At 54.9% G+C, this 17,631-nt stretch overlaps 1 protein-coding gene across 1 annotated transcript in view; it reads right to left on the bottom strand.

Annotated features, from left to right (window-relative positions):
- The window catches only part of LOC124049029 (breakpoint cluster region protein-like), a 154,171-nt gene that overhangs the window by 37,145 nt on the left and 99,395 nt on the right, over positions 1–17,631 (bottom strand). The window contains exons 5-8 of the mRNA XM_046370315.1: positions 9,574–9,681; positions 4,642–4,702; positions 4,316–4,368; positions 4,019–4,159 (exon numbers count right to left, since the gene is read on the bottom strand). Of these exons, the coding sequence (XP_046226271.1) occupies positions 4,019–4,159; positions 4,316–4,368; positions 4,642–4,702; positions 9,574–9,681 (363 nt within the window). The remainder of the gene's footprint in view (positions 1–4,018; positions 4,160–4,315; positions 4,369–4,641; positions 4,703–9,573; positions 9,682–17,631) is intronic.

The raw sequence follows: 17,631 nt of genomic DNA, 5'->3' as shown, positions 1-17,631 counted from the left end.
CTGACCACAACCCTTCTCCCTGACCACAACCCTTATCCCTGTCACCACAACCCTTCTCCCTGACCACAACCCTTCTCCCTGACCAGAACCCTTCTCCCTATCGTCGTAACCCTTCTCCCTATCATCCCAACCCTTCTCCCTGTCATCACAACCCTTCTCCCTGACCACAACCCTTCTCCCTGTCACCACAACCCTTCTCCCTGTCACCACAAACCTTCTCCCTGACCAGAACCCTTCTCCCTATCAACGTAACCCTTCTCCCTATCATCCCAACCCTTCTCCCTGTCATCACAACCCTTCTCCCTGTCACCACAACCCTTCTCCCTGACCACAACCCTTCTCCCTGATCAGAATCCTTCTCCTTATCATCGTAACCCTTCTCCCTATCATCGTAACCCTTCTCCCTGTCATCACAACCCTTCTCCCTGTCATCACAGCCCTTCTCCCTGTCATCACAACCCTTCTCCGTATCATCACAGCCCTTCTCCCTGTCATCACAGCCCTTCTCCCTGTCATCACAGCCCTTCTCCCTGTCATCACAGCCCTTCTCCCTGTCATCACAGCCCTTCTCCCTGTCATCACAACCCTTCTCCCTATCATCACAGCCCTTCTCCCTGTCATCACAGCCCTTCTCCCTGTCATCACAGCCCTTCTCCCTGTCATCACAACCCTTCTCCCTGTCATCGCAACCCTTCTCCCCATCATCGCAACCCTTCTCCTTATCATCACAATCTTTCTCCCTGTCATCACAACCCTTCTCCCTGTCATCTCAACCCTTCTCCCTATCATCGCAACCCTTCTCCCTATCATCACAACCCTTCTCCCTGTCATCACAAACCTTCTCCCTATCATCGCAACCCTTCTCCCTATCATCACAATCCTTCTCCCTGTCATCACAATCCTTCTCCCTGTCATCACAGCCCTTCTCCCTGTCATCACAACCCTTCTCCCTGTCATCACAATCCTTCTCCCTATCATCGCAACCCTTCTCCCTATCATCGCAACCCTTCTCCCTGTCATCACAACCCTTCTCCCTGTCACCACAATCCTTCTCCCTATCATCACAACCATTTTCCCTATCATCACAGCCCTTCCCCCTGTCATCACAGCCCTTCTCCCTGTCATCACAACCCTTCTCCCTGTCATCACAATCCTTCTCCCTATCATCGCAACCCTTCTCCCTGTCATCACAACCCTTCTCCCTGTCACCACAATCCTTCTCCCTATCATCACAACCATTTTCCCTATCATCACAGCCCTTCTCCCTATCATCACAACCATTTTCCCTTCTCCCTTCTCCCTGTCACCACAATCCTTCTCCCTATCATCACAACCATTTTCCCTGTCATCACAACCCTTCTCTCTGTCATCACAACCCTTCTCCCTGACCACAACCCCACTACTAGCTCTGATTAACCTCTGAGCCGGTCTGAAACAGCTCTAACAACAGGATCACTGCTATTTTGACTTAGTCCTCAACAGCTTTCACTGTTTGTGGGACCGATGCACTGGAGGTCTTGTCACTTAAGCATTCTCCGGAGTAGCCGATGATTGTGGACTAAAGGCTGAAGTAGCATCGTGTCACCGGGGAACGATAATGACCGGGCGTTCCTGTAAGACTGGAGATATTCCAAGTCGGCTGTTTCTGCATCCCAAATGGCAACATATTCCCTATATAGCCCACTACCCTATGGGCCCTGGTCAAAAGTAGTGCAATTTAAAGGGAACAGGGTGCCATTTGGCATGCATCCTATATTTGTGTATATGTAACATAGTAGGGTAAAGCACATACACACCCCAAGAATATTCTCACACACTAGCTAATGCACAATATAATGAGGCCATTGATTTCCATGCACTCGTTTCATGTGTCCATTATCAATATTTGATGATCAGTGTGGTCTGGGCAGACAGAGTTGCAAATGGGGATATGGGGGTAGGGGGCGGGTAAGAGGGGTGATGATGGGGTGCAGTAATGACCCCCCCATGTTCAGAGAGAGGAGCCTCATCATGAATATTTAATATGAACTCTCCCAGTCAGAGAGACGGGGCTCGTTATGGGGCATTACATGTCACGCCAGCTGTCAATAAACTGACATCCATTAATGTACCACTCCCACCCGGGTCGGCAGCCTCTAGGGGGAAGATGTGGGGTTGTACCACTCCCACCCGGGTCGGCAGCTTCTAGGGGGAAGATGTGGGGTTGTACCACTCCCACCCGGGTCGGCAGCTCTAGGGGAAGATGTGGGGTTGTACCCTCCCACCCGGGTCGGCAGCCTCTAGGGGAAGATGTGGGGTTGTACCACTCCCACCCGGGTCGGCAGCTTCTAGGGGAAGATGTGGGGTTGTACCACTCCCACCCGGGTTGGCAGCTTCTAGGGGAAGATGTGGGGTTGTACCACTCCCACCCGGGTCGGCAGCCTCTAGGGGGAAGATGTGGGGTTGTACCACTCCCACCCGGGTCGGCAGCCTCTAGGGGGAAGATGTGGGGTTGTACCACTCCCACCCGGGTCGGCAGCCTCTAGGGGGAAGATGTGGGGTTGTACCACTCCCACCCGGGGGCAGCCTCTAGGGGAAGATGTGGGGTTGTACCACTCCCACCCGGGTCGGCAGCCTCTAGGGGAAGATGTGGGGTTGTACCACTCCCACCCGGGTCGGCAGCTTCTAGGGGAAGATGTGGGGTTGTACCACTCCCACCCGGGTCGGCAGCTTCTAGGGGAAGATGTGGGGTTGTACCACTCCCACCCGGGTTGGCAGCTTCTAGGGGAAGATGTGGGGTTGTACCACTCCCACCCGGGTTCGGGGGAGCCACTCTACCCGGGGGGGGGAAGATGTGGGGTTGTACCACTCCCACCCGGGTCGGCAGCTTCTAGGGGGAAGATGTGGGGTTGTACCACTCCCACCCGGGTCGGCAGCCTCTAGGGGGAAGATGTGGGGTTGTACCACTCCCACCCGGGTCGGCAGCTTCTAGGGGGAAGATGTGGGGTTGTACCACTCCCACCCGGGTCGGCAGCCTCTAGGGGGAAGATGTGGGGTTGTACCACTCCCACCCGGGTCGGCAGCCTCTAGGGGGAAGATGTGGGGTTGTACCACTCCCACCCGGGTCGGCAGCCTCTAGGGGAAGATGTGGGGTTGTACCACTCCCACCCGGGTCGGCAGCTTCTAGGGGGAAGATGTGGGGTTGTACCACTCCCACCCGGGTCGGCAGCCTCTAGGGGGAAGATGTGGGGTTGTACCACTCCCACCCGGGTCGGCAGTCTCTAGGGGGAAGATGTGGGGTTGTACCACTCCCACCCGGGTCGGCAGTCTCTAGGGGAAGATGTGGGGTTGTACCACTCCCACCCGGGTCGGCAGTCTCTAGGGGAAGATGTGGGGTTGTACCACTCCCACCCGGGTCGGCAGCCTCTAGGGGGAAGATGTGGGGTTGTACCACTCCGACCCAGGTCGGCAGTCTCTAGGGGGAAGATGTGGGGTTGTACCACTCCCACCCGGGTCAGCAGCCTCTAGGGGGAAGATGAGGGGTTGTACCACTCCGACCCGGGTCGGCAGCCTCTGGGGGAAGATGTTGTGGGGTTGGAGGGATGTAGATCCAGCACAGAGAGCAAACAGTAGGCTTCCTAATAGGCATGCGCAGGGGATTCTGTATTATTACCATATTTGGGCATAGATTGAGTTTGACACAGTATTAGATCGACTACCGGGTCGTTGTCAGGGCAGGGCAAAGGTCAATCTACCAGTGTTGAGTTACTGATCAATGACGTAATACCATACCCTCAGCATAGACCTAGAATTATAGAACGGTCCCACTTCTACCCTATGGCCCAAAGCCAAATCAGATAAAGCTCTGCAACAGTCTATTGATTAAGAACATCCAACAACACAAAAATACAGCAGAGCTCTGGATCCATATTCATAAAGCATCTGTGCTGATCAAGGATCAAGTGTCCACTGTCCATGGAATCGTATTTGTTTATTACCGAAAAAGCTCAAACTATCCCTGATCAGCATTGCTCCTCACCTCTCCCTTCTTGACAGTCATGGACTGGCGTCTGGGCGTGGTCTCCTCGTTGATGCTGGACAGGAAGTTCTGGGAGATGCGGAGTGCATCCTGGAGCAGGGGGTGGTCTGGGTGGCTGGAGGGCGTGTGCTTCAGCAGGTCCTGAGGCACACCCACAGACACACGTTTACCGTGTGTTACAGAGACAGACTTTAAACATCCTGAGGTGTGAGGTTCACAGAGTTACCAGTACATACAAAAATAGCAGAAGAATAAACAAAAAGCAATCTGTGTGTTTGGGGGCTGCCTTATACTCACATGCAGTACCAGGGTGCTACGAGTAACTCTGTCCACTGGTTTGTACAGGAGAGCTGTGGGAGAGGAAGGAGACACATCAGCATGAGCTACAACACAACCCCTCCAACTGGGTCAGAGCACTATGACATGACACTAGTCAAATAAGTGCTGTTACTAAAAATGAGCCAGTCTATTTTTCTGTGGCAGTGATTTAGTCTGAATCCCAAATGGTAGCCTATTCCCTATATAGTGCACTACTTTTGACCAGAGTAGTCAAAGGTATAGGACTATATAGGGTGCCATTTTAGACAGAATGTAAATGTTCAGTTATACTGTTGGCTACTTACTCTCCAGAGAGTTCTTGGCTGACTGATCCTTCAAGTCCTTGGTGCTCCTCACCTTGAGGTTCTGTCGGGACAGTGGGCAACATTACACAGAGGAAAACTTGATGCTGATCAACATACAACCGATATGGTGCTGGCAAATGATAATAACAGCCTGGCCTCTTGGCTTGATGTAGTGCTTCATGTCTTATAGTCTGTCCCAAATGGCACAGTATTCCCTATATATAGTAGTGCACTACTTCTGATCAGAACCCCGCGGGTCTTGGTCAAAAGTAGTACACTATAAATGGAATAGGGTGCCATTTGGGATGCAAGGGCCCAGCAGTAATGAGACAGACACACTCTCCTCAGCCTAACTTCTAATTCAACCTATCCTGCACCCAATAAGCCATCGTCAGCATTTTTTACACAGCCACATTCAGATTGCAGAGAGACATGCATCATTACATATCCCATTAAAAACACTAAATGATTGATTCTCTGCCTTAAATCCAGTCACCATCTTAAAGGGACACTTCAGGATGTTGGCAATGAGGCCATTTTATCTACTTCCCCAAAGTTAGATGAACTCCTGGATGAAAAAGTTGTTTATTTGTGTGCAGTTTGTAGGAAGTTGGTAACTAATGCTAGCGCTATTGCTAACTAGCGCAATAACTGGAAGTCTATATAATCTGCTAGCAAGTCAGTTAAGAACAAATTCTTATTTTACAATGACGGCTAAGAACAGTGGGTTAACTGCCTTGTTCAGGGGCGGAAGGACAGATTTTAACCTTTCGGTTACTGGCCCAACGCTCTAACCACTAGGCTTCCTGCCGCCAGCGGTCGTGACTACATACTGACTTTACATACAGACTTTACCTACAGACTTTAGTCCAAAATATCTGTCCAAAATAAGCCCTTGAAAAAACTGCTAGTCAAGAGATCATAGTGAAATTGACATGTGATTATTTAACACATTCACACCTGTAGCCTGATTGGCAATGAGGCGTTTCACCACGTGTAACCCCAGGTTCGTACATCATCGTCTAAACGGTTTCTCCTTGCCTTGGCATTATGCTTCTCTGTTCAGGCAATTACACTTCCTGTCTGAGAGTGACGTTCTTCCACTAGCATGGCTGGGCCCTTCAGGCTACTGTAAAGCTCTGTTTTGTGGTTAAATTAATATATTAGCCTGTCATGGTTCATCTGCACATAGGTAAGATTGAGTGCACTTCCATACTCCAGGGTTTCTAACACTGGCCGCCGGGGACTCAACCAGAAACCCAAGAAAATATCACCCACCACCTCCCTCTGCATTGGTTCCACATCACTGCAGAACACACAGATCACAGACACACAGGCAGGCAGGCAAAACAGTATAATAATAACACAATTCAAGTGTGTTCTAATGGCAATCAGAGGCGTCATGCCCATAGGGGGCAGAATGACACAGGCCCCCTCAGATTTGATTTGATTTTAACTGCCGGTGATGGGAAGGACTCACAGGAGGTATATCTATAAATTGTATCAAGCTATGTAGCATACAGATTCCTTCTTGATTCATAAATCAAATGTAAATGTTTTGTTGTTTCTATGTAGTACTCGCCACGTAGATATTGTATGAAGTTGGCTTTAGCGAGCCAGCTAGATAGGTTCCCAAACTCCCAACTAGCTACCAAGCCATTTCAGGTTAGAGTAACTTATCTAACTATCTTAGCTGACATGCCTACTGGCAAGGTTGCTAGATTTGAGAAAAGTAAGCAATTACTAAATGTACTGAACAAGACTCACATTCCTTTCAATCTTTTACGCAGGTTTTAGCAGAGATGCAGAGAAGCATGTTTAGTTAGTTTGTACTAAACTCCTAAGGCTTAAAAGTTCTTCAAGAATCAATTTGCATCATTCATCAAAATGACAATTGAACAGGTAATGTGGTATGCTTAGATAACCTATGGAGAAACAAATGCTGTTTCAGGTGTTTGAAAAATGCTAAATTCTCCACCATCCATCCATCCATCTATCCATCCACACGTACTTCATGCCCCCTCTAAAATAATGGGTTCATGACACCCCTGAGGGCAATGGTTGTGAAATTGTGTGGGTGGTGGCGGTGAAGGGGTTTGTGGGTAAAACAAATAGAATAAAGCTGTTGAGTTTGATACCCCACTGTCCTCTTTACACGAGTAGATGTGAAATGTTCTCCCAACGATTTTCCCTGTGTGCTTAATGGCCCACTTTCACGGTCTCCAACCATCCTCTCTGTCTGTCTCTCTACGCAGCGTGGCAGAGTGACCTGGGGCTGGGCCACAAAGCCACTTCCTAAGAGCTGGAGAAAGAGCTACTTTCCTCAGGAGGAGAGAGCTTGAAGAGAAACATTTATTTTCAAGCTGTCACTTTGAGGATGTGGGAGGCTGAGTGTGTTCATATACTGTTAGTGGAGGGATGTTTCTTCCTTCCCACCCATATCCCATCACCCCATTTCCAAAACAAGAGGTGTACCCCCTAGCCCCCATAGTCAAGATGAAAGGACAAAACCTATCCAGACCAGTAGTCAATACCTCCTTGCTTCCATACCTCCCCCACTCGCTCCGTTCCTCCTTCTCCTACCTCCCTGTCCTCTGTCCTCCCATACCTCACTGTCTCCTCTCTTCCCTCCCTCACCTCCCTGTCCTCTGTCCTCCCATACCTCACTGTCTCCTCTCTTCCCTCCCTCACCTCCCTGCCCCCTATCCTCCCATACCTCACTGTCTCCTCTCTTCCCTCCCTCACCTCCCTGTCCCCTGTCCTCCCATACCTCACTGTCTCCTCTCTTCCCTCCCTCACCTCCCTGTCCCCTGTCCTCCCATACCTCACTGTCTCCTCTCTTCCCTCTCTCACCTCCCTGTCCCCTCTCCTCCCATACCTCACTGTCTCCTCTCTTCCCTCCCTCACCTCCCTGTCCCCTGTCCTCCCATACCTCACTGTCTCCTCTCTTCCCTCCCTCACCTCCCTGTCCCCTGTCCTCCCATACCTCACCGTCTCCTCTCTTCCCTCCCTCACCTCCCTGTCCCCTGTCCTCCCATACCTCACTGTCTCCTCTCTTCCCTCCCTCACCTCTCTGTCCCCTCTCCTCCCATACCTCACTGTCTCCTCTCCTCCCTCCCTCACCTCTCTGTCCCCTCTCCTCACATACCTCACTGTCTCCTCCCTCCCTCCCTCCCTCCCTCCCTCCCTCCCTCCCTCCCCCTCCCTCCCTCCCTCCCTCCCTCCCTCCCTCCCTCACCTCTCTGTCCCCTCTCTTCCAATACCTCACTGTCTCTTCGCTCCCTCCCTCACCTCCCTGTCCCCTCTCCTCCTCCCCTCCCTCCCTCCCTCCCTCACCTCTCTGTCCCCTCTCTTCCAATACCTCACTGTCTCCTCCCTCCCTCCCTCACCTCCCTGTCCCCTCTCCTCACATACCTCACTGTCTCCTCCCTCCCTCCCTCCCTCCCTCCCTCACCTCCCTGTCCCCTCTCTTCCAATACCTCACTGTCTCCTCCCTCCCTCACCTCCCTGTCTCCTCTCCTCCCCTCCCTACCTCACCTCCCTCCCTCCCTCCTTGTCCCCTCTCTTCCAATACCTCACTGTCTCCTCCCTCCCTCACCTCCCTGTCCCATCTCCTCACATACCTCACTGTCTCCTCCCTCCCTCCCTCACCTCCCTGTCCCCTCTCCTCCCCTCCCTCCCTCCCTCCCTCACCTCTCTGTCCCCTCTCTTCCAATACCTCACTGTCTCCTCCCTCCCTCCCTCACCTCCCTGTCCCCTCTCCTCACATACCTCACTGTCCCCTCCCTCCCTCACTCCCTCACTCCCTCACCTCCCTGTCCCCTCTCTTCCAATACCTCACTGTCTCCTCCCTCCCTCACCTCCCTGTCTCCTCTCCTCCCCCTCCCTACCTCACCTCCCTCCCTCCCTCCCTGTCCCCTCTCTTCCAATACCTCACTGTCTCCTCCCTCCCTCCCTCACCTCCCTGTCCCCTCTCCTCATATACCTCACTGTCACCTCCCTCCCTCCCTCACCTCCCTGTCCCCTCTCTTCCAATACCTCACTGTCTCCTCCCTCCCTCACCTCCCTGTCTCCTCTCCTCCCCTCCCTACCTCACCTCCCTCCCTCCCTCCCTCACCTCCCTGTCCCCTCTCTTCCAATACCTCACTGTCTCCTCCCTCCCTCCCTCACCTCCCTGTCCCCTCTCCTCCCCTCCCTACCTCACCTCCCTGTCCCCTCCCTCCCTCCCTCCCACCCTTCCTCCCTCACCTCACTGTCCCCTCTCCTCCCATACCTCCCTGTCCCCTCTCCTCCCATACCTCCCTGTCCCCACTCCTCTCATACCTCCCTGTCCCCTCTCCTCCCATACCTCCCTGTCCCCTCTCCTCCCATACCTCCCTGTCCCCACTCCTCCCATACCTCCCTGTCCCCTCTCCTCCCATACCTCCATGACCCCTCTCCTCCCATACATCCCTGTCTCCTCTCCTCCCATACCTCCCTGTCCCCTCTCCTCCCTCACCTCCCTGTCCCCTCTCCTCCCTCACCTCCCTGTCTCCTCCCTCCCTCCCACCCTTCCTCCCTCACCTCACTGTCCCCTCTCCCCCCATACCTCTCTGTCCCCTCTCCTCCCTCACCTCCCTGTCTCCTCCCTCCATCCCTCCCTCCCTCCCTCCCACCCTTCCTCCCTCACCTCACTGTCCCCTCTCCTCCCTCACCTCCCTGTCCCCTCTCCTCCCTCACCTCCCTGTCTCCTCCCTCCCTCCCTCCCAGCCTTCTTCCCTCACCTCACTGTCTCCTCTCCTCCCATACCTCCCTGTCTCCTCTCCTCCCATACCTCCCTGTCTCCTCCCCTCCCATACCTCCCCGTCCCCTCTCCTCCCATACCTCTCCTCTCCTCTCCTCCCTCCCTCCCTCCCATACCACCCCATCTACCTCTGTGCCAGTTCCCATTACCTCAGAGATTTCAGCGAACTGTGTGTTGGCCTGACAGCACTTCTCAGCCGTCTCCACAGCAACCTCGTAGTTGTCCACAAAGGCCCGGTAAACTCCCAGCTGGCTGGCCTGTCGAATGGACAGGGAGGGTGCGAGAGAGGACAAAATACAAAAGCCACATTAAAACACAGTCACCACTTTCCATAGCCCATATTTACCAAAACAGGCCTTCTGTTTGCATTTCTGTTTTGGGGGAAAGAAGGACATGTTGGCATAATCACAACATGAGAAATGACAGCTTACAACCCAACAACAGAGTTCACCATAATGAGTGGAGAAAAAAAACTAAGTGTTTGGGACACAGTTCGACAGACGGGGCAATGTCATCATCGCCACAGGAAACATCAGCGTTTCCGTGGCGCAGTCCCAGCCTACGGCTGTTGCCATGGTAGCGGCGGAGTGGAGGCCTACGCTGGGGTGAGTAATGAGTGTCCTGGGTAACAGTTGCTGTAAAAACACATTTGAAAATCTCATTCAGGCGTCCTAACTCCTTGAAACTCTGCCCGTCAGTAACACTATCCATCTCCTTAGCGCTCAACTGCCCAATCCATTCTCCTGAATACAAGCCTGACAGCAATGGATGAAGAGGGGGGTAGAGTGTGTAATGACGAGAGAGGGGGCAACTGAGGCAAACGCAAAAATGTTTTACACACACACACGCACACACCAACACACGTACGAACACACACACACACACACACACACACACACACACACACACACACACACACACACACACACACACACACACACACACACACACACACACACACACACACACACACACACACACACACACACACACACACACACACACACACACACACACACACACACACACAGCTACACACACAGCACCAAGGTAGCTTAGTGTGCCCCTGAAGAATAGTCTACAAGAACACAGTGTTCAGGACACAATATGCTTCTCTACTTCACCTTCGCACTGGTCCACCTGCACCTGCTCATGAATATCTCCAGGTCATTGTACGTAGATGACAGACAGCAGGCTGCCAGCGGCTGCCAGAACCTGTTCCTAAAAACCTTCTCCTCTCTTTACATTCTAGCATCACCTATGAGCTCATCCCATTCCCACACATTATCATCCTGGTGTGACCCCTGACCTTTACAGTATTTCCTGTCCCCTGGTGTCACGCTGAGACAATCGATTTTGTCCCACAGTCGAAAGAAACCCACGTTTTTCCAGGAGCTGCTAGAAGTTGAAGCGGTAAGCGATTTTCCCCCACCAAGCAATCCTATCCCCACTGCGTCTGAGACCTGCCTCGGGCCAGAATAAATCTGCACCACAGTGGACAGGAATTCAGAGCGTGACAATCCCACTATGGGCGGGGAGGAGCCGGAATGGCGGTAATAGCGCTGCAGACATGGAGCAGTTGGAGCCGTTCGACACACACAGTTGCTGACTGACTGTATGGTGACGTAAGATGTTGAGTGTAACCGCATGGTTGGGATGCTTTTCTTATCTAGCACAGACTGGGAGGACGGTGTCATCAACAGCACAAGAATGGACTCATAACACTGTATGTCGGTGTACATATTATATATTTTGTGTGTAAAGATGCTACAGTATTCCTCTTGAAATGCCCCATTCATATGCACCTATCCTAGATAAAGAAACACCTCCATGGTGTATTCATAGACCTGTATAAGAGACAGCAGAGAGGACTGTACCATTAGGGGGTAACTGTACAGTGTATTATTTAGCCCCATGTTGGGGCTTTAAAGGAGTGTGAGAATACTTCTCTCATAACCTGTCATTAACCTTTTTTCATTTTTTTCCCCCTTCTTTCTGGTAGTGATGAGCTGTTACTTTTCCTCCGGCTGCCTGTCTGTTACAGAGACTTCACAGACAGGGGGAGACAGCTCTATCAGAGAGACTCAGCCTAAATCTGCTAGCTGCTCCCCTCACCCACTCTCCTCCATCCTCTCCCCTCACCTACTCTCCTCCATCCTCTCCCCTCACCCACTCTCCTCCCTCCTCACCCACTCTTCTCCCTCCTTTCCCCTCACCCACTCTCCTCCCTCCTCTCCTCTCTCCTCCATCCTCTCCCCTCACCCACTCTCCTCCCTCTCCTCCTCTCTCCTCCATCCTCTCCCCTCACCCACTCTCCTCCCTCCTCTCATCTCTTCTCATCCTCTCTCCTCCATCCTCTCCCCTCACCCACTCTCCTCCCTCCTCTCCTCTCTTCTCCTCCTCTCTCCTCCATCCTCTCCCCTCACCCACCCTCCTCCCTCCTCTCCTCTCTTCTCTTCCTCTCTCCTCCATCCTCTCCCCTCACCCACTCTCCTCCCTCCTCTCCTCTCTCCTCCATTCTCTCCCCTCACCCACTCTCCTCCCTCCTCTCCTCTCTTCTCATCCTCTCTCCTCCATCCACTCCCCTCACCCACTCTCCTCCCTCCTCTCCTCTCTTCTCATCCTCTCTCCTCCATCCTCTCCCCTCACCCACTCTCCTCCCTCCTCTCCTCTCTTCTCCTCCTCTCTCCTCCATCCTCTCCCTCACCCACTCTCCTCCCTCCTCTCCTCTCTTCTCCTCCTCTCTCCTCCATCCTCTCCCCTCACCCATCTCTCCCCTCCCCACCCTCCTCTCCTCTCTTCTCATCCTCTCTCCTCCATCCTCTCCCCTCACCCACTCTCCTCCTCTCTCCTCCATCCTCTCCCCTCACCCACTCTCCTCCATCCTCTCCCCTCACCCACTCTCCTCCTCTCTCCTCCCTCCTCTCCTCTCTCCTCCATTCTCTCCCCTCACCCACTCTCCTCCCTCCTCTCCTCTCTTCTCATCCTCTCTCCTCCATCCGCTCCCCTCACCCACTCTCCTCCCTCCTCTCCTCTCTTCTCATCCTCTCTCCTCCATCCTCTCCCCTCACCCACTCTCCTCCCTCCTCTCCTCTCTTCTCCTCCTCTCTCCTCCATCCTCTCCCCTCACCCACTCTCCTCCCTCCTCTCCTCTCTTCTCATCCTCTCTCCTCCATCCTCTCTCCCCTCACCCACTCTCCTCCTCTCTCCTCCATCCTCTCCCCTCACCCACTCTCCTCCCTCCTCATCCTCTCTCCTCCATCCTCTCCCCTCACCCACTCTCCTCCCTCTCCTCCTCTCTCCTCCATCCTCTCCCCTCACCCCACTCTCCTCCCTCCTCTCCTCTCTTCTCCTCCTCTCTCCTCCATCCTCTCCCCTCACCCACTCTCCTCCCTCCTCTCCTCTCTTCTCATCCTCTCTCCTCCATCCTCTCCCCTCACCCACTCTCCTCCTCTCTGCTCCATCCTCTCCCCCCCTCACCCACTCTCCTCCATCCCTCCATCTCCCCTCACCCACCTCCTCCCTCTCTCCTCCTCTCTCTCCCTCCTCTCCTCTCTCCTCCATTCTCTCCCCTCACCCACTCTCCTCCCTCCTCTCCTCTCTTCTCATCCTCTCTCCTCCATCCGCTCCCCTCACCCACTCTCCTCCCTCCTCTCCTCTCTTCTCATCCTCTCTCCTCCATCCTCTCCCCTCACCCACTCTCCTCCCTCCTCTCCTCTCTTCTCCTCCTCTCTCCTCCATCCTCTCCCCTCACCCACTCTCCTCCCTCCTCTCCTCTCTTCTCATCCTCTCTCCTCCATCCTCTCCCCTCACCCACTCTCCTCCTCTCTCCTCCATCCTCTCCCCTCACCCACTCTCCTCCCTCCTCATCCTCTCTCCTCCATCCTCTCCCCTCACCCACTCTCCTCCCTCTCCTCCTCTCTCCTCCATCCTCTCCCCTCACCCACTCTCCTCCCTCCTCTCCTCTCTTCTCCTCCTCTCTTCTCCATCCTCTCCCCTCACCCACTCTCCTCCCTCCTCTCCTCTCTTCTCCTCATCTCTCCTCCATCCTCTCCCCTCACACACTCTCCTCCCTCCTCTCCTCTCTTCTCATCCTCTCTCCTCCATCCTCTCCCCTCACCCACTCTCCTCCCTCTCCTCCTCTCTCCTCCATCCTCTCCCCTCACCCACTATCCTCTCTCCTCCATCCTCTCCCCTCACCCACTCTCCTCCATCCTCTCCTCCTCTCTCCTCCATCCTCTCCCCTCACCCACTCTCCTCCCTCCTCATCCTCTCTCATCCATCCTCTCCCCTCACCCACTCTCCTCCCTCTCCTCCTCTCTCCTCCATCCTCTCCCCTCACCCACTCTCCTCCCTCCTCATCCTCTCTCCTCCATCCTCTCCCCTCACCCACTCTCCTCCCTCCTCTCCTCTCTTCTCCTCCTCTCTTCTCCATCCTCTCCCCTCACCCACTCTCCTCCCTCCTCTCCTCTCTTCTCCTCCTCTCTCCTCCATCCTCTCCCCTCACCCACTCTCCTCCCTCCTCTCCTCTCTTCTCATCCTCTCTCCTCCATCCTCTCCCCTCACCCACTCTCCTCCCTCTCCTCCTCTCTCCTCCATCCTCTCCCCTCACCCACTATCCTCCCTCCTCATCCTCTCTCCTCCATCCTCTCCACTCACCCACTCTCCTCCCTCCTCTCCTCTCTTCTCATCCTCTCTCCTCCATCCTCTCCCCTCACCCACTCTCCTCCCTCCTCTCCTCTCTTCTCCTCCTCTCTCCTCCATCCTCTCCCCTCACCCACTCTCATCCCTCCTCTCCTCTCTTCTCCTCCTCTCTCCTCCATCCTCTCCCCTCACCCACTCTCCTCCCTCCTCTCCTCTCTTCTCCTCCTCTCTCCTCCATCCTCTCCCCTCACCCACTCTCCTCCCTCCTCTCCTCTCTTCTCATCCTCTCCCCTCACCCACTCTCCTCCCTCTCCTCCTCTCTCCTCCATCCTCTCCCCTCACCCACTATCCTCCCTCCTCATCCTCTCTCCTCCATCCTCTCCACTCACCCACTCTCCTCCCTCCTCTCCTCTCTTCTCATCCTCTCTCCTCCATCCTCTCCCCTCACCCACTCTCCTCCCTCCTCTCCTCTCTTCTCCTCCTCTCTCCTCCATCCTCTCCCCTCACCCACTCTCCTCCCTCCTCTCCTCTCTCCTCCATCCTCTCCCGTCACCCACTCTCCTCCCTCCTCTCCTCTCTCCTCCATCCTCTCCCCTCACCCACTCTCCTCCCTCTCCTCCTCTCTCCTCCATCCTCTCCCCTCACCCACTCTCCTCCCTCCTCTCAGAGAGGACTGTACCATTAGGGGGTAACTGTACAGTGTATTATTTAGCCCCATGTTGGGGCTTTAAAGGAGTGTGAGAATACTTCTCTCATAACCTGTCATTAACCTTTTTTCATTTTTTTCCCCCTTCTTTCTGGTAGTGATGAGCTGTTACTTTTCCTCCGGCTGCCTGTCTGTTACAGAGACTTCACAGACAGGGGGATACAGCTCTATCAGAGAGACTCAGCCTAAATCTGCTAGCTGCTCCCCTCACCCACTCTCCTCCATCCTCTCCCCTCACCTACTCTCCTCCATCCTCTCCCCTCACCCACTCTCCTCCCTCCTCACCCACTCTTCTCCCTCCTTTCCCCTCACCCACTCTCCTCCCTCCTCTCCTCTCTCCTCCATCCTCTCCCCTCACCCACTCTCCTCCCTCTCCTCCTCTCTCCTCCATCCTCTCCCCTCACCCACTCTCCTCCCTCCTCTCATCTCTTCTCATCCTCTCTCCTCCATCCTCTCCCCTCACCCACTCTCCTCCCTCCTCTCCTCTCTTCTCCTCCTCTCTCCTCCATCCTCTCCCCTCACCCACCCTCCTCCCTCCTCTCCTCTCTTCTCCTCCTCTCTCCTCCATCCTCTCCCCTCACCCACTCTCCTCCCTCCTCTCCTCTCTCCTCCATTCTCTCCCCTCACCCACTCTCCTCCTCCTCTCCTCTCCTCTCCCTCTCTCTCCATCCTCCCCCATCATCCTCTCTCCCTCCATCCGCTCCCCTCACCCACTCTCCTCCCTCCTCTCCTCTCTTCTCATCCTCTCTCCTCCATCCTCTCCCCTCACCCACTCTCCCTCCCTCCTCTCCTCCCTCCCACCCACTCTTCTCCCTCCTTTCCCCTCACCCACTCTCCTCCCTCCTCTCCTCTCTCTCCATCCTCTCCCCTCCACCCACTCTCCTCCCCACTCCTCCTCTCTCCTCCATCCTCTCCCTCACCCACTCTCCTCCCTCCTCTCATCTCTTCTCATCCTCTCTCCTCCATCCTCTCCCCATCACCCACTCTCCCTCCCTCCTCTCATCTCTCCTCACCCACTCTCCTCCATCCTCTCCCCTCACCTACTCTCCTCCATCCTCTCCCCTCACCTACTCTCCTCCATCCTCTCCCCTCACCCACTCTCCTCCCTCCTCACCCACTCTTCTCCCTCCTTTCCCCTCACCCACTCTCCTCCCTCCCTCTCTTCTCCTCTCTCCTCCATCCTCTCCCCCATCACCCACTCTCCTCCCTCTCCTCCTCTCCTCCTCCATCCTCTCCCCTCACCCACTCTCCTCCCTCCTCTCATCTCTTCTCATCCTCTCTCCTCCATCCTCTCCCCTCACCCACTCTCCTCCCTCCTCTCCTCTCTTCTCCTCCTCTCTCCTCCATCCTCTCCCCTCACCCACTATCCTCCCTCCTCATCCTCTCTCCTCCATCCTCTCCACTCACCCACTCTCCTCCCTCCTCTCCTCTCTTCTCATCCCATCTCTCCTCCATCCTCTCCCCTCACCCACTCTCCTCCCTCCCTCCTCTCCTCTCTTCTCCTCCTCTCTCCTCCATCCTCTCCCCTCACCCACTCTCCCCTCCCTCCCTCTCCTCTCTCCCTCCATCCTCTCCCGTCACCCACTCTCCTCCCTCCTCTCCTCTCTCCCATCCATCCTCTCCCCTCACCCACTCTCCTCCCTCTCCTCCTCTCTCCTCCATCCTCTCCCCTCACCCACTCTCCTCCCTCCTCTCAGAGAGGACTGTACCATTAGGGGGTAACTGTACAGTGTATTATTTAGCCCCATGTTGGGGCTTTAAAGGAGTGTGAGAATACTTCTCTCATAACCTGTCATTAACCTTTTTTCATTTTTTTCCCCCTTCTTTCTGGTAGTGATGAGCTGTTACTTTTCCTCCGGCTGCCTGTCTGTTACAGAGACTTCACAGACAGGGGGATACAGCTCTATCAGAGAGACTCAGCCTAAATCTGCTAGCTGCTCCCCTCACCCACTCTCCTCCATCCTCTCCCCTCACCTACTCTCCTCCATCCTCTCCCCTCACCCACTCTCCTCCCTCCTCACCCACTCTTCTCCCTCCTTTCCCCTCACCCACTCTCCTCCCTCCCTCCTCTCCTCTCCTCCATCCCTCCTCTCCCCTCACCCACTCTCCTCCCTCTCCTCCTCTCTCCTCCATCCTCTCCCCTCACCCACTCTCCTCCCTCCTCTCATCTCTTCTCATCCTCTCTCCTCCATCCTCTCCCCTCACCCACTCTCCTCCCCTCCCTCCTCTCTTCTCCTCCTCTCTCCTCCATCCTCTCCCCTCACCCACCCTCCTCCCTCCTCTCCTCTCTTCTCCTCCTCTCTCCTCCATCCTCTCCCCTCACCCACTCCTCCTCCCTCCTCTCCTCTCTCCTCCATTCTCTCCCCTCACCCACTCTCCTCCCTCCTCTCCTCTCTTCTCATCCTCTCTCCTCCATCCGCTCCCCTCACCCACTCTCCTCCCTCCTCTCCTCTCTTCTCATCCTCTCTCCTCCATCCTCTCCCCTCACCCACTCTCCTCCCTCCCTCTCCTCCCTCCTCACCCACTCTTCTCCCTCCTTTCCCCCATCACCCACTCTCCTCCCTCCTCTCTCTCTCTCTCCTCCATCCTCTCCCCTCACCCACTCTCCTCCCTCTCCTCCTCTCTCCCTCCATCCTCTCCCCTCACCCACTCTCCTCCCTCTCTCTCATCTCTTCTCATCCCTCCTCTCTCCTCCATCCTCTCCCCTCACCCACTCTCCTCCCTCCTCTCATCTCCCCTCACCCACTCTCCTCCATCCTCTCCCTCCCCTCACCTACTCTCCTCCATCCTCTCCCTCACCTCTCTCCTCCATCCTCTCCCCTCACCCACTCTCCTCCCTCCTCACCCACTCTTCTCC

The sequence above is a fragment of the Oncorhynchus gorbuscha genome, linkage group LG11, assembly GCF_021184085.1.
Source record: "Oncorhynchus gorbuscha isolate QuinsamMale2020 ecotype Even-year linkage group LG11, OgorEven_v1.0, whole genome shotgun sequence".
Classification (NCBI taxonomy): domain Eukaryota; kingdom Metazoa; phylum Chordata; class Actinopteri; order Salmoniformes; family Salmonidae; genus Oncorhynchus; species Oncorhynchus gorbuscha.
Note: the sequence above shows the minus strand (reverse complement) of the source record. Positions and strands in the feature narration are given on the sequence as shown.